Source organism: Panulirus ornatus, chromosome 40 (genome assembly GCF_036320965.1).
Source record: "Panulirus ornatus isolate Po-2019 chromosome 40, ASM3632096v1, whole genome shotgun sequence".
Lineage (NCBI taxonomy): Eukaryota > Metazoa > Arthropoda > Malacostraca > Decapoda > Palinuridae > Panulirus > Panulirus ornatus.
The window spans coordinates 15,157,548-15,171,688 of NC_092263.1; the positions used below are offsets into that span (position 1 = coordinate 15,157,548).

The 14,141-nt window shown below is 38.5% G+C and overlaps 1 protein-coding gene and 2 long non-coding RNA genes across 4 annotated transcripts; all 3 read right to left on the reverse strand.

Moving 5' to 3' along the window:
- Positions 1-2,669: 2,669 nt before the first annotated feature.
- LOC139761557 (uncharacterized) lies at positions 2,670-3,704 on the reverse strand. Its single transcript, XR_011715541.1, has 2 exons — positions 3,582-3,704; positions 2,670-3,182 (listed from the first exon to the last, which is right to left on the reverse strand). It is a non-coding gene; the product is annotated as an uncharacterized lncRNA (long non-coding RNA).
- A 2,279-nt stretch (positions 3,705-5,983) lies between these two features.
- LOC139761558 (uncharacterized) lies at positions 5,984-6,972 on the reverse strand. Its single transcript, XR_011715542.1, has 3 exons — positions 6,930-6,972; positions 6,443-6,530; positions 5,984-6,412 (listed from the first exon to the last, which is right to left on the reverse strand). It is a non-coding gene; the product is annotated as an uncharacterized lncRNA (long non-coding RNA).
- Positions 6,973-9,725: 2,753 nt separating this feature from the next.
- LOC139761559 (uncharacterized) lies at positions 9,726-13,849 on the reverse strand. Of its 2 annotated transcripts, none has more exons than XM_071685828.1 (3): positions 13,573-13,849; positions 12,403-12,499; positions 9,726-11,838 (listed from the first exon to the last, which is right to left on the reverse strand). In XM_071685828.1, exons 2-3 carry the CDS (start codon positions 12,460-12,462, stop codon positions 10,183-10,185), a joined length of 1,716 nt encoding a protein of 571 aa, XP_071541929.1. In that variant the 5' UTR covers positions 12,463-12,499; positions 13,573-13,849; the 3' UTR covers positions 9,726-10,182. The 2 variants fall into 2 exon arrangements, with proteins under 2 accessions (XP_071541929.1, XP_071541930.1); XM_071685829.1 differs by having other exon boundaries at positions 9,727-11,838; positions 12,421-12,499; positions 13,573-13,848.
- Between the last annotated feature and the right edge of the window lie 292 nt (positions 13,850-14,141).

Consider the following 14,141-nt stretch of genomic DNA (forward strand, 5'->3'; position numbering starts at 1 on the left):
AGCAATAGTTTGTAAACCATGTGATATGCTTTAGCGATTCAGGTGTCATGTGATAATTATAAGTTTCTAAATGTATTTAGAATGTAGGAAATATATCAAAAGAATATACAATTCATCGTAACAACATGTTGTGCAGCTTACCATGTTGACTGTGTGGTGACTGGAACAGCTCTTGCTTTTGCAGTGTGTGAAGCGAGGCTTTTATACCAGTTTCGAATGCGTCCAAGGCCGGAGTAGTGTTGACGAAGAAAGCACTCAGCAACACCACAAACCTCAACCCTGATCAATATTTGTATCATCAAAGGTTGGTCATAAGGAAGTAAAAACAGTGTCCTTGTTACTAACCGAGAAACTGTATTATAAACCTACAAACAGCAAGTGGAGAGACGAACCATCTGAAGTTGAAATAGAAGCGTCAGAACCAATATCCTCAGTGTCGGAGAAATTGTTATACTCTATATTTTGGTTTGCTCATTTTCGAGTATATATCTATCCTGATATATGTATAGAAATGAGTAGGTAAATACATATCTTTTATACGTGCTGTTCTCTCCTTCCTTAGTCCGATAGCGTTAGGATTTGAGACTTCCAGGAAAGAACCTCGCCTTTATCTTTTTTCCAACCCCCCCCCCCCACCCCCCCACCCCAATCAAAAGAGAAAGAATTTTTTTTTACAAAGTGAAAATACAGAACGGGAAAATTTCCAGCACCTCAATCATGTTCCTCCTTATCGCCTTCCACAAGAAACAGGAGAGTCGAGTTCTACGTGATGGTCTTCGTACTTCCGCCAGGGGGTAGCACGTTCATGCTGCCAGTTTTCTAGATAAAAGTTTCTTGTTTATTCAGAGGAGTGAGTTCAACATCGTAGCTTCATTGCAGATTTTCTTTGCTCCTTTCTCATTGTTGCCATATGAATATCTATAGAACCATCGGATTTATAGTATTAAAGGTTTGACTAACAAGATGGAATACTCTCTTTCAAATTTAGGGTAAATAATTATTTCCAAAGTCAAATGTTTTGTGAATTATATGTTATAGATAATTGCATTACTGTTTTCCATCTACATTGATAGCATATGTTGTCTTCAAGCTAATAAATCATTCTTGACTAAAACGAATATTGATTTAGAGGCTGTGTTATTGACAGAATACACATGTCGTAACATGTAAATCACTACATGATAGTTGATTTCAGTTGCGTAAGCTTAATAGATTATCATATGATTGATATCAAGAGAATACGGAACGTAAAAATATGTTATCAATATGCTATCACTATATTTCTCATGCAGGATGATCATATTTCTTGTCGACACAACGGAGGTTGCAGCCAATGAAAGTTACAATGGGGAAGTAGTAGCCCTAACGCAACATATTGAAATTTGTATTGAGCAATTATCACTCAGGTGTGTGAATGTTGGTAAGTTTTGGCGAAGATGATGATCCAAGTGACCCTCCTGATGGTACCATGTGTATGGACTGACCATATTTGCCTCTACTTAGCTGCATGAAAAGTTTTCATATGTTACGTGCACCTTAAAAAAACATTTCAGCATTTTTCAAACCTCCTTGAAAAAAATAGATGTTCACTGAAATTACATAGACCTGTTATAGGGAAAGTTTTGAAAGATTAAAATAGATGTTTGTTATATTTTGTTCACCGTACAGTGGGAATGTGTTTAAAAATTTTTAGCCTATGATACGTATGTTGTATAATTCTCCTATGCCAGTTTGGTAGATGCTGTTCCCTCCTGCGTACAACGGGGATTTCTAAGCCATTGCATCAGTATTGATTTACAAGTATAATTTACATTGAATAAGAATGTTTTGAACAGACGATACAGTGTTATCACGTTAAGAAATATGCGTCAGGACTGTCTGAATCATACAGAGCTTATGAGCGTCAACAATAAACAAATTTCAGTCTTTTATAAACATACTGATCGATAACTTTGTCGTCAACCCTTTCTGTAGGTCTTATGGTTGTAAGTCATAAACACTGATATATGATGAAAATATTGTTTATGTAAAGAGGTGCTAAACGTAAAACAGAAAACTGATCTCTTGATGAAGTATGATTTACTCTTGTCATTATGTCATGTGAGATCCTTAGTACAGTAAAAAGCGAAATATATTTTTGGTTGAGATCTTTCTACACTGAAGTTTGCTCGTCATATTTGATTACAGAGTATTCTGTTAAACAATATTTACACAGCTCTATTGTTTTATTCACCATAGACCTACTCATCTAATAGTATTACTTATCAGAGAAGTGCTACTTATGAAACAAGAGCTACTCATTAAACAAACGCAACTTATCAAACGAGTGCTTCTCATCAAATAAGTGCTACTCATCAAGCAAGAATTACTCATCAGACAAGCGCTACTCATCAGGTAAGTGCTAATCATCAGGTAAATGATACTCATCAGGTAAACGCAACTCAACTAATGCTTAACCAAAAATGCTACTCATCAAGCAAGAATTACTCATCAGACAAACGCTACTCATCAGGTAAGTGCTAATCATCAGGTAAATGATACTCATCAGGTAAATGCAACTCAACTAATGCTTAACCAAAAATATAGTCTTGTCTAATTTGTAATTGACTGAAGATCAGGTCAGGAAGTCCATGTTGATTCAACACAATACTCAAAAAAACCAACAAACATTGTACCTGGTTTTATTCACTGCTGTTACAAAATGTCAGGAAATATAGAGGCAAGATCACAATACATCTTGAAAAGTTGTAAAGAATTACTTTGAAAAAAAAAGTGACGGAAATCTAGGTGGATGCCAAGCAATTCTGATGTTATATATATGTACAAGAATTCATTTTTCAAGTGAATGCCAGTATACTGCTTGTTTACTATCCATAATAAGGTGGATATCCGCCATTTCCATTCTGACCATTGTGAGAGGAACCGCCATTACCATTTCCACCGTTGCCATAGGAACTTCCATGTCCGTTTCCACCGTTACCAGAGGAACCTCTGCCATTACCATTACCATTTCCACCGTTGCCATAGGAACTTCCATGTCCGTTTCCACCGTTACCAGAGGAACCTCCGCCACCACTATGTCTACCAGAGGAACCTCCGCCACCGCTATGTGTACCAGAGGAAGGTGTAGCGAGGCTGGAAGCAACCAGCAGCACTAGGCAGAGGGCGATGGTGGTGCGATACTGGAATTACAAGAATGCATCATTTGTTATTATTTCCATTACATTCGTTCACATATAAGTTTATAGATCAAATTTCACCAAATTTGTTAATTTTCTAAATTCAGTTTCTAGTGTGATGATTTGATAAAGAAAACATTTCACATGTTGCTTCCACACCCCTATATATGATTAGAATATTGATTCACATAAATGAAAGAATAAAGAAATATTATTCTTCGAATTTATATAATGAATACTTAAGTAGTTCATAAGTCATGAAGCAATAGTTTGTAAACCATGTGATATGCTTTAGCGATTCAGGAGTCATGCGATAATTATAAGTTTGTAAATGTATTTAGATTGTAGGAAATATATCAAAAGAATATACAATTCAATATCAGAACATGTTGTGCAGCTTACCATGTTGACTGTGTGGTGACTGGAACAGCTCTTGCTTTTGCAGTGTGTGAAGCGAGGCTTTTATACCAGCTTCGAATATGTCCAAGGCCGGAGTAGTGTCGACGAAGAAAGCACTCAGCAACACCACAAACCTCAACCCTGATCAATATTTGTATCATCAAAGGTTGGTCATAAGGAAGTAATAACAGTGTCCTCAATACTGACCAAGAAACCCCATTATAAACTTACAAACAGCAAGTGGAGAGACGAACCATCTGAAGTTGAAATAGAAGCGTCAGAACCAATATCCTCAGTGTCGGAGAACTTGTTATACTCTATATTTTGGTTTGCTCATTTTTGAGTATATATCTATTCTGATATATGTATAGAAATGAGTAGGTAAATACATATCTTTTATACGTACTCTTCTCTCCTTCCCTAGTCCGATAGTGCTAGGATTTGAGACTTCCAGGAAAGAGCCTCGCCTTTATCTTTTTTCCAACCCCCACCCCCCCACCCCAATCAAAAGAGAAAGAATTTTTCTTTTACAAAGTGAAAATACAGAACGGGAAAATTTCCATCACCTCAATCATGTTCCTCCTTATCGCCTTCCACAAGAAACAGGAGAGTCGAGTTCTACGTGATGGTCTTCGTACTTCCGCCAGGGGGTAGCACGTTCATGCTCCCAGTTTTCTAGTTAAAAGTTTCTTGGTTATTCAGAGGAGTGAGTTCAACATCGTAGCTTCATTGCAGATTTTCTTTGCTCCTTTCTCATTGTTGCCATATGAATATCTATAGAACCATCGGATTTATAGTATTAAAGGTTTGACTATCAAGATGGAATACTCTCTTTCAAATTTAGAGTAGATAATTATTTCAAATGTCAAATGTATAGTGAATTATATGTTATAGATAATTGCATTACTGTTTTCCATCTACATTGATAGCATATGTTGTCTTCAAGCTAATAAATCATTCTTGACTAAACCGAATATTGCTTTAGAGGCTGCGTTATTGACAGAATACACATGTCGTAAGGTGTAAATCACTACATGATAGTTGATTTCAGTTGCGTAAGCTTAATAGATTATCATATGATTGATATCAAGAGAATACGGAGCGTAAAGATATGTTATCAATATGCTATCACTATATTTCTCATGCAGGATGATCATATTTCTTGTCGACACAACGGAGGTTGCAGCCAATGAAAGTTACAATGGGGAAGTAGTAGCCCTAACTCAACGTATTGAAATTTGTATGGAGCAATTATCACTCAGGTGTGTGAATGTTGGTAAGTTTTGGCGAAGATGATGATCCAAGTGACCCTCCTGATGGTACGATGTGTATTGACTGACCATATTTGCCTCTACTTAGCTGCATGAAAAGTTTTCATATGTTACGTGCACCTTAAAAAAACATTTCAGCATTTTTCAAACCTCCTTGAAAAAAATAGATGTCCACTGAAATTACGTAGACCTGTTATAGGGAAAGTTGTGAAAGATTAAAATAGATGTTTGTTATATTTTGTTCACCGCACAGTGGGAATGTGTTTAAAAATTTTTAGCCTATGATACGTATGTTGTATAATTCTCCTATGCCAGTTTGGTAGATGCTGTTCCCTCCTGCATACAACGGGGATTTCTAAGCCATTGCATCACCATTGATTTACAAGTATAATTTACATTGAATAAGAATGTTTTGAACAGACGATACAATGTTATCACGTTAAGAAATGTGTGTCAGGACTGTCTGCATCATACAGAGCTTATGAACGTCAACAATAAACAAATTTCAGTCCCTTATAAACATATAGATCGATAACTTTGTCGTCAACCCTTTCTATAGGTCTTATGGTTGTAAGTCATAAACACTGATATATGATGAAAATATTGTTTATGTAAAGAGGTGTTAAACGTAAAACAGAAAACTGATCTCTTGATGAAGTATGATTTACTCTTATCATTATGTCATGTGAGATCCTTAGAACAGTAAAAAGCGAAATATAATTTTGGTTGAGAGCTTTCTACACTGAAGTTTGCTCGTCATATTTGATTACAGAGTCTTCTGTTAAAGTATATCTAATCAGCTCTATTGTTTTCTTCACCATAGATCTACTCATCTAATTGTATTACTTATCAGAGAAGTGCTACTTATGAAACAAGAGCTACTCATTAAACAAATGCAACTTATCAAACGAGTGCTTCTCATCAAATAAGTGCTACTCATCAAGCAAGAATTACTCATCAGACAAGCGTTACTCATCAGGTAAGTGCTAATCATCAGGTAAATGATACTCATCAGGTAAATGCAACTTAACTAATGCTTAACCAAAAATATAGTCTTGTCTAATTTGTAATTGACTGAAGATCAGGTCAGGAATTCCATGTTGATTCAACACAATACTCAAAAAAACCAACAAACATTGTACCTGGTTTTATTCACTGCTGTTACAAAATGTCAGGAAATACAGGGGCAAGATCACAATACATCTTGAAAAGTCGTAAAGAATTACTTTGAAAAAAAAACAGTGACGGAAATCTAGGTGGATGCCAAGCAATTCTGATGTTATATATATGTACAAGAATTCATTTTTCAAGTGAATGCCAGTATACTGCTTGTTTACTATCCATAATAAGGTGGATATCCGCCATTTCCACTCTGACCATTGTGAGTGGAACCGCCATTAACATTTCCACCGTTGCCATAGGAACTTCCATGTCCGTTTCCATCGTTACCAGAGGAACCTCTGCCATTACCATTACCATTTCCACCGTTGCCATAGGAACTTCCATGTCCGTTTCCACCGTTACCAGAGGAACCTCCGCCACCACTATGTCTACCATAGGAACCTCCGCCACCACTATGTGTACCAGAGGAACCTCCGCCACCACTATGTGTACCAGAGGAAGGTGTAGCGAGGCTGGAAGCAACCAGCAGCACTAGGCAGAGGGCGATGGTGGTGCGATACTGGAATTACAAGAATGCATCATTTGTTATTATTTCCTTTACTTTCGTTCACATATAAGTTTATAGATCAAATTTCCCCACATTTGTTAATTTTCTAAATTCAGTTTCTAGTGTGATAATTTGATAAAGAAAACATTTTACATGTTGCTTCCACACCCCTATATATGATTAGAATATTGATTTACATAAATGAAAGAATAATGAAATATTATTCTTTGAATTTATATAATGAATACTTCAGTAGTTCATAAGTCATGAAGCAATAGTTTGTAAACCATGTGATATGCTTTAGCGATTCTGGTGTCATGTGATAATTATAAGTTTCTAAATGTATTTAGATTGTAGGAAATATATCAAAAGAATATACAATTCATCGTAACAACATGTTGTGCAGCTTACCATGTTGACTGTGTGGTGACTGGAACAGCTCTTGCTTTTGCAGTGTGTGAAGCGAGGCTTTTATACCAGTTTCGAATGCGTCCAAGGCCGGAGTAGTGTTGACGAAGAAAGCACTCAGCAACACCACAAACCTCAACCCTGATCAATATTTGTATCATCAAAGGTTGGTCATAAGGAAGTAATAACAGTGTCCTCAATACTGACCAAGAAACCCCATTATAAACCTACAAACAGCAAGTGGAGAGACGAACCATCTGAAGTTGAAATAAAAGCGTCAGAGCTAATATCCTTAATGCCGGATAAGTTATAATACTCCATATGTTAGTTTGCTTCATTTCTAATTCATTTTTATCCTGATATATATATATATATATATATATATATATATATATATATATATATATATATATATATATATATATATATATATATATTATTTGTTTATTTTGTTTTGCCGCTGTCTCCCGCGTTAGTGAGGTAGCGTAAGGAAACAGACGAAAGAATGGCCCAGCCTACCCACATACACATGTATCTGATCTATAAGTTTAAGGAAATGTATAAACATAATGTAATTCACCTCAGTGCCATCTATTGGAAACTTGTGAAAGTCAAACGATGTGATTTTTATGTCTTGGCATCAGTTTATAGAAAGAAATGATGTTTTACTTTGTTGGTGTTATTGCTACAGAATTACGAAACATTCTTTTCTTCTTGGCAAAATGTTTGATAGACCAACATAGATGTGGTGAGAGAATTGCAGTGACCAGCCTGCGGTATTGCACACTTTCGACGAAAAGGAGGCCATGCTAATTTCACAGCTTCTTGAGTAATGTATGCTGACATAATTAAACTTTAGCCCATGTGATGTGCCTTCATTATGAATTACTGCTCTTGGCCGTTGGTCAAAATTAACGGAAACCTTACACCGTCATCACCACTAAAGACGAAGGGAAACTGCCCTTACAGACGAACACCGTCATCGTCACTAAAGACGAGGACATAAGGGAAACTGCCCTTACAGACGAATGCTAGATTTCACGTGTCATTAAAAACTCCAACTTTATAACCATGGTAAGATGTGCAACCTAACAGAAGGTCATGATTAGTGATTCATTTGTATATCAAGACTGAACAGATAAATCATCTAATGAATCAATAAGTACATGAACATATTTATCTATCTGTCAGTTAGATAACAAACTAAAAGGGCAAAGGAGTTCAAAGATAAGTGATGTACAGGTTGCCATAAGATATTTGGGGGAATAAATGACATGTCTGAGATTGGTTTTTTTTTCTTTTTTTTCCTGTTAAGGTTAGTGCTATAGCTCCAGCAATAACGAGATGACGAAGCTTTCTAAAATAAGCCTTTTGATGTTTCTAGTGGAGAAACTATGGGAACGCAGATGTCATGTTATTTTTATACTAACTGTTACACGTATACTGATGATCATACACTTTGTGTCATCCTAACTAGCGACTGAGGCACGGTTCGTAGTTGAAATTATGTCTCATCTCAAGAGACATCAAAGGCCAGCTCTCTCCAGCAGCACTTCTGTATCCAACGTTGTGTTGTCATATAATAATGGCGAGTTCCGTGTGACAGATGACTGGCTTCAGGGCTGAAAATAAATAAATCAGGGAAAACTCGCATGGAAACTGCAGCACACACGCCATTTGAAGTCAGCAATTACAAATGTTCCTGCATCCTGCACTGTGCGCGCTGTCGCACTCCGTGTCTCACGCACGGTAGGTCACACAGACTGACCGATAGCAAAAGTCTTTCGTCGACCAAAACCTAAAGGTTTATTATGCCAGGCGTGAGCCGTAGTGGAGTTAGACTAACACAAATAATACACGGCTGATAATAAGGTCAAGACTGTGGCTCTACACCACATCGTCCCCCAGATGTGGCGGAAGTTGCAGTAATATGGCAACTCTGTGTGAGGTCTGACCTTGAAGACACAGAAGTCGCTCAGTGTGCGGAAAATGGTCTCCTTACCTTTCTCGCTCACCATGTCGCTGTTCTGTATAGTCACCCAGCCATAACGTGAAGGTATACGTATATATCCAAGCAATGGAACTCTCTACTGAAGCAGTTTTGAAAGACTGGGAACGAGAATACGCTTATCTTCAAGAACATAAAAGACTTTAAGAATATATAAGATGCTCTTTTTTTTTTTCTAATGTATTGAATGCCTCCTAGTTACACACTGTACTCCAGAAGGTTATATTCTCATAACTGTTACTTCTTCTGCATCTGCTTTAACCTCTTGCTTACTTATCCTCTATGCGGTGAGAGGAGATGTGTTACTGTGTAGGTGTTAGTAACAGGTCACACACATTTACAGGCATCATATATATCTTCTCGCTCGATCGCATCTTGGCTACCGTTCGCTTTTCATTTCATTCGAGACTGTGGAACATTCCTGGGTAAAGGGAGAGATTGTGTTGAATGGAAACCTGCTTCACAGTGGCTGTATTACGATAATAATGAGGCAAGTATGATAAGAAAACGATACTATATATATATATATATATATATATATATATATATATATATATATATATATATATATATATATATATATATATATATATATATATATATATATATGTGCGTGTGTGTGTGTGTGTGTGTGTGTGTGTACATAGTATGTTAGTCCCATACTGGGTACTTGAAACTAATATTGAAGTTCACTTCTATAATCATACTCTTATTGCATTTAGTGATGAATGTGCAATCCTGTAAAAGAATATCTACATGACTAATGAACAAGAGATCCAAAATTCACTTCCATTTCAAATGGTAGACACTTTGTCTCCTTGCATGAGATATTATCGTGCAAGTGTGAGGTAATTTCCAAGCTGACGAGTTTTGGTCCAGAGTAGATCTGCCATGATCTTACGTATATCATTTTTTTATGGATTCAAGACCTGCTCCCTAAGGCCGATGGTGAATAGCCGCGCATCATCTACTTTGTAAGCATTCAAACTCCACTCAAACATCATGGAAGTATTTATAGCATTCCCTGGTGTAAGATCATGACCAACTCTACCTCTCGTTGGTAATCATCGTAAAGCTTAGGTGTCCAATGTCTGAAATAAATCTCAGTCTTCAAGATTATCTTTTTTAATCCTGTTTGTGAAGTGTTTATACAACTGTGCCCTTCAGAAAACTATTACTTTTTATACAATTACATGGCAAAATATCAGTTCTTGTTATATGGATGATTCACTGTTTTGAGTCATTGTCTCATTCGGGTAATAGGTACCTGAGGCAGAGCATAACGAGAAGAATGGCCAGAGGATCACCAAGATTGAAGGGAGATTGCAGCGCCACTCCTCTGGATGTTCCGCCTTCGCGAATACAAGCCGACGGGGATTCGAACTCTTTACGATCTCCTTCTGTTACATTTTCTCCTTTGGTGTCAATGGTTTCAAGAACAGTACTGGTAGAGGATTCACTTCCCGAGGGGGATGTTCCCGAACCACCAGAGGAAGCTTCGTGATCAGAACCCAAAACCGTCACACGACCGAGATTCTGGTCTTTCACGATGATATACCTCGGTATAGGCTGCCTCGTCCTCGTAGGGTTCGAACCGTATCCCGTAGTAAGCAGGTCGACAAAATTACCTGGTGATGCACTCTGATGGGAAGGAGAGGAAGACATATCTTCTTCCTCGAAGTATGGCAAGATGCTACCTCCCAAAGCAGGTTTTAGGAAGATGGAAGCCATAACCATTTGGTCATGTCGGGCGCCCTCAGCTACGCCAGTCTGTGTGAGTGAAGCTGCCTGGTATGGGTCAAATTCCTCTGGTGTACCATCTCCTGTATATGATGCGGTTTGGTTAAAGAAGATATACTCATTCTCTACATTACGTTCATGCACTGAATGTACTTGCTCACTTGAAAGCGTCATATCCACTGCATCCATTTTATCTGTAGAGTTGAATTCATCTGACAGGTACAGATCATTAGATGAGGCTATCCCGTCGCTCAATAAATATTCATCTAGATTCAAGTTCCTCCCAGATACGCCAGCGAGCTCTTGAGAGACGCTGTCATTATCCTCTGTTAAATGTTGTTCTCTAACTGCAACTGGCACGTTATCATCAGAACCTAATTTTTGCAATTGTTGCCCATTTTCCAAAGGTAATGATTCGCTTAGAAGTTCTCCTTGTGATTCATTGTGTCCTAGTGGTTTAACCTCTTCATCGCTGGTTAACTTGCTCGCTTTTATGCTTGAACTTTGTGGGTGAACGTAAGCAGGATCGCTCTGAAGCCTCCCATACACCAGTGTTAGTGGGCCAACGTTTCCTTGAACTCCTCCGCCGCGGAAGTATGGATCAAGTTGTGGAAAGTAGAAGGGCGTATAGGGTAGAAAAGGGTATATCCTCCTCCTTCTAAAGTCAAATGGAACGAAACGAGTCGGAGGCAACGGAGGCGGTTGACGAGTCGGAGGCAACGGAGGCGGTTGACGAGTCGGAGGCAACGGAGGCGGTTGACGAGTCGGAGGTAGCGGAGACGATGGTGTACGAGTCGTCGTTTCATAAGGGACGTCAATTCCACTCCCTGGCTCCTCGTCCACGACTGAGACGGCAGAGGAGACGACTTTCGTCGAAGCTGTCCTCACGATCGGCGTGGCTTTCCCGATCCATCGGCCGAGGGTAGTGCCATACGTCGTCCCTCCACGGATGGTCGCTCCCGAAGACGTGTCGAAGGACCTGGCGACGCCTTCGGTCGCCCCCCCGCTGATGGAGATGGGGCCACTCACGTCTGAGCTGTAACCCCATGTCGCCTTCCCTGGGAAAGAAGTGACGGGGTTGTCCGTTCTCAAACGTCCGACAGGTTCGGCAACGATGGAAACCCAGAGGTCCAGAAATACACAAATCACAACAATGAAGAGGATCTGTAAAGGAAAATGTGAAAGAAAAATACAAAAAGAAAAATGAAATTGTAAATACATGGGGGCAAAATTCAGAACACGAAAAGTTTTAACGTTGTAAGAGGTTGAGGGAAAGAGTTGTAAAAAAAATCTTTAACGTTGTAAAAAGTTGGGTTAAAACATGAAAAAAAAGAATAAGGATTTAAGAATCACAGTAGAAAAAGCTCAGGAAAACAGCGTAGAAAAGTAATCAAGTGACACAATGATGATCAAGAAACGTAAAAAGGCGCAGAGATAGACGTATAACACACACACACACACACACACACACACACACACACACACACACACACATACACACACACACATACACTGTAAAAAGCGAGATTAAAGATAATGTAGAACTGAATTTCGAGAATAATGTAAATAAAAAGATATCAAAACTTTTGCTTAAGAAAGTACACAAGAAGCGTCGATATAAATGACAATCATTTAATCCCACACATGATATCTTTGTCCATCAAAAGTAAAGAGGTTATCTTGAGAAACAGCATGAATGAATTGTAGAATTAGTGAAATCAATTGTACCTTTCTACTTAGCTGTACCTGTAGCCAGAGATTGTGAGAGGCGAGCGTGGAGGACCTCATCTCATCATTGCCTCATCATCAGCCATCACCAAGTAGTCTGTTGAAGGTCAGTCTTTGAATACATCAAAGCAAATGAGAAGCAAATGGCAATGAATACCTTTCTAAGGAAGCGCTCTACCGTCCCTATATAACTTGTTGTCAGAGACATAGCTGCCTTGAAGTTGCGATGCGCGACAGCTAAATGAAGAACAAACATTTATCTTTCTGTCATGATATCGTACGCATCTTTATCTATTCATAGCTGATATGTCCCATACAAATATAGATACCGATATAGCCCATACAAATATAGATACCGATATATCACATACAAATATAGATACCGAAATTTCTAAGGATATGTGTACAACAGTCGATAGCAGAGACATGCTATTTTCATGATGGTTATCGAGGTAATTATGATACAGTTACACAATGAATTCTTCGAATCTCCGAGTAGTTAAATAAAGAATTTATTGATTTACGAAGCTTTTAGTCTTAAAGATGGAAAGTATCATTGCTTTATATTTCTTCTAATCTAGTCACTCATGCATTCCCTGATCTTATAATTTCCTTTCACAGGTTTGAAACTTATGTATGCCTCTCAGTTTCTCTCACCTCACCACACTTCTCGAAATAATTGATTTTCAGCAGAATTATGAGAACAATGACAGTTATCTTGCAAACCTCAACCAGTATTTCTTACTAATACAGTCTCCTGGAATCACTCGTGTTCTGTGTAGACTTAAGACAATGCTTCGTTTATTCACTTTACAGATACGCAATGATTCACTGTGTGTCACTGATGCTCATGAATCAATGTTTGATCATCCGGAAAGCGAACTTACGAGACTGCTTTTTTTATCTTCTCCAGTGAACATCCGAAGCAGCTCACCATGAACATGAACACGTCAGGATTTGGATATTCTTGAACATTCGTCACTTAAATGTTTTTGGTTTAATGAGGGACATGATAGGACAGCGGTGTCTGTGGTAACCAAACTTCCAGTCAAATGGAATTTTAGACTGTATAGCCTCGTAGAATAAGCCCTAAAGTATCTATCATCCCTTGATATTGAAGCGAAGCAAAGATGGTGGTCAAGACAGACTAGTCAACAGTAATGCGCTTACCATGAGGAGCAATGTTAGCGGCTATCTCTCTCTCTCTCTCTCTCTCTCTCGCTCTCGCTCTCTCTCTTTCTTTCTCCCTCTCTGTCTCTCTCTTCTGATGGCTGTGGACGAGACGTGTGCAAAACATCCACTCTGCAACGAAGGTAGGACACGACTGGGTGTTCCTTGCATCATGTCAAGATATGTAGAGCGAATCATTCCATGGTGAGTGTTGGCCCAGGTGGCTGGCGTGCAAAGATGTGCGCGGCTCAACGCACAAGCCAAGGTGTGTGTGTGTGTGTGTGTGTGTGTGTGTGTGTGGATAAAAGAACTACAAAACGTCCTCTATTGAAGGAAATCATCGACATCTCTGTCTCAAAACCAACAAGGATCTAGTGTTAAAGTAGACAGCGAAGATAAACAAATGCCTAATCTCAAGAAAGACATTGGAGACAGTGAAGGATCTCGTATTTCTTTCCTTTTTTTTTTCCCCTTCAACTCTTCCTACAAGTCATTCAGACCTTGACTACAGTCCCCCTCCGTGACTTTCGTGGGTCCAGGCGTCAAATGTGGTGACGTATCGGAGCATT

Excerpts from the sequence above, each read along its gene's own strand:
- LOC139761559 (XM_071685828.1), bottom strand. The coding sequence starts at position 12,462 with ATGAGGTCCTCCACGCTCGCCTCTCACAATCTCTGGCTACAGGTACAG. Across the intron at positions 11,839-12,402 it reads AGGTACAGCTAAGTAGAAAG|ATCCTCTTCATTGTTGTGAT; the intron begins GTACAATTGATT and ends TTTCCTTTACAG.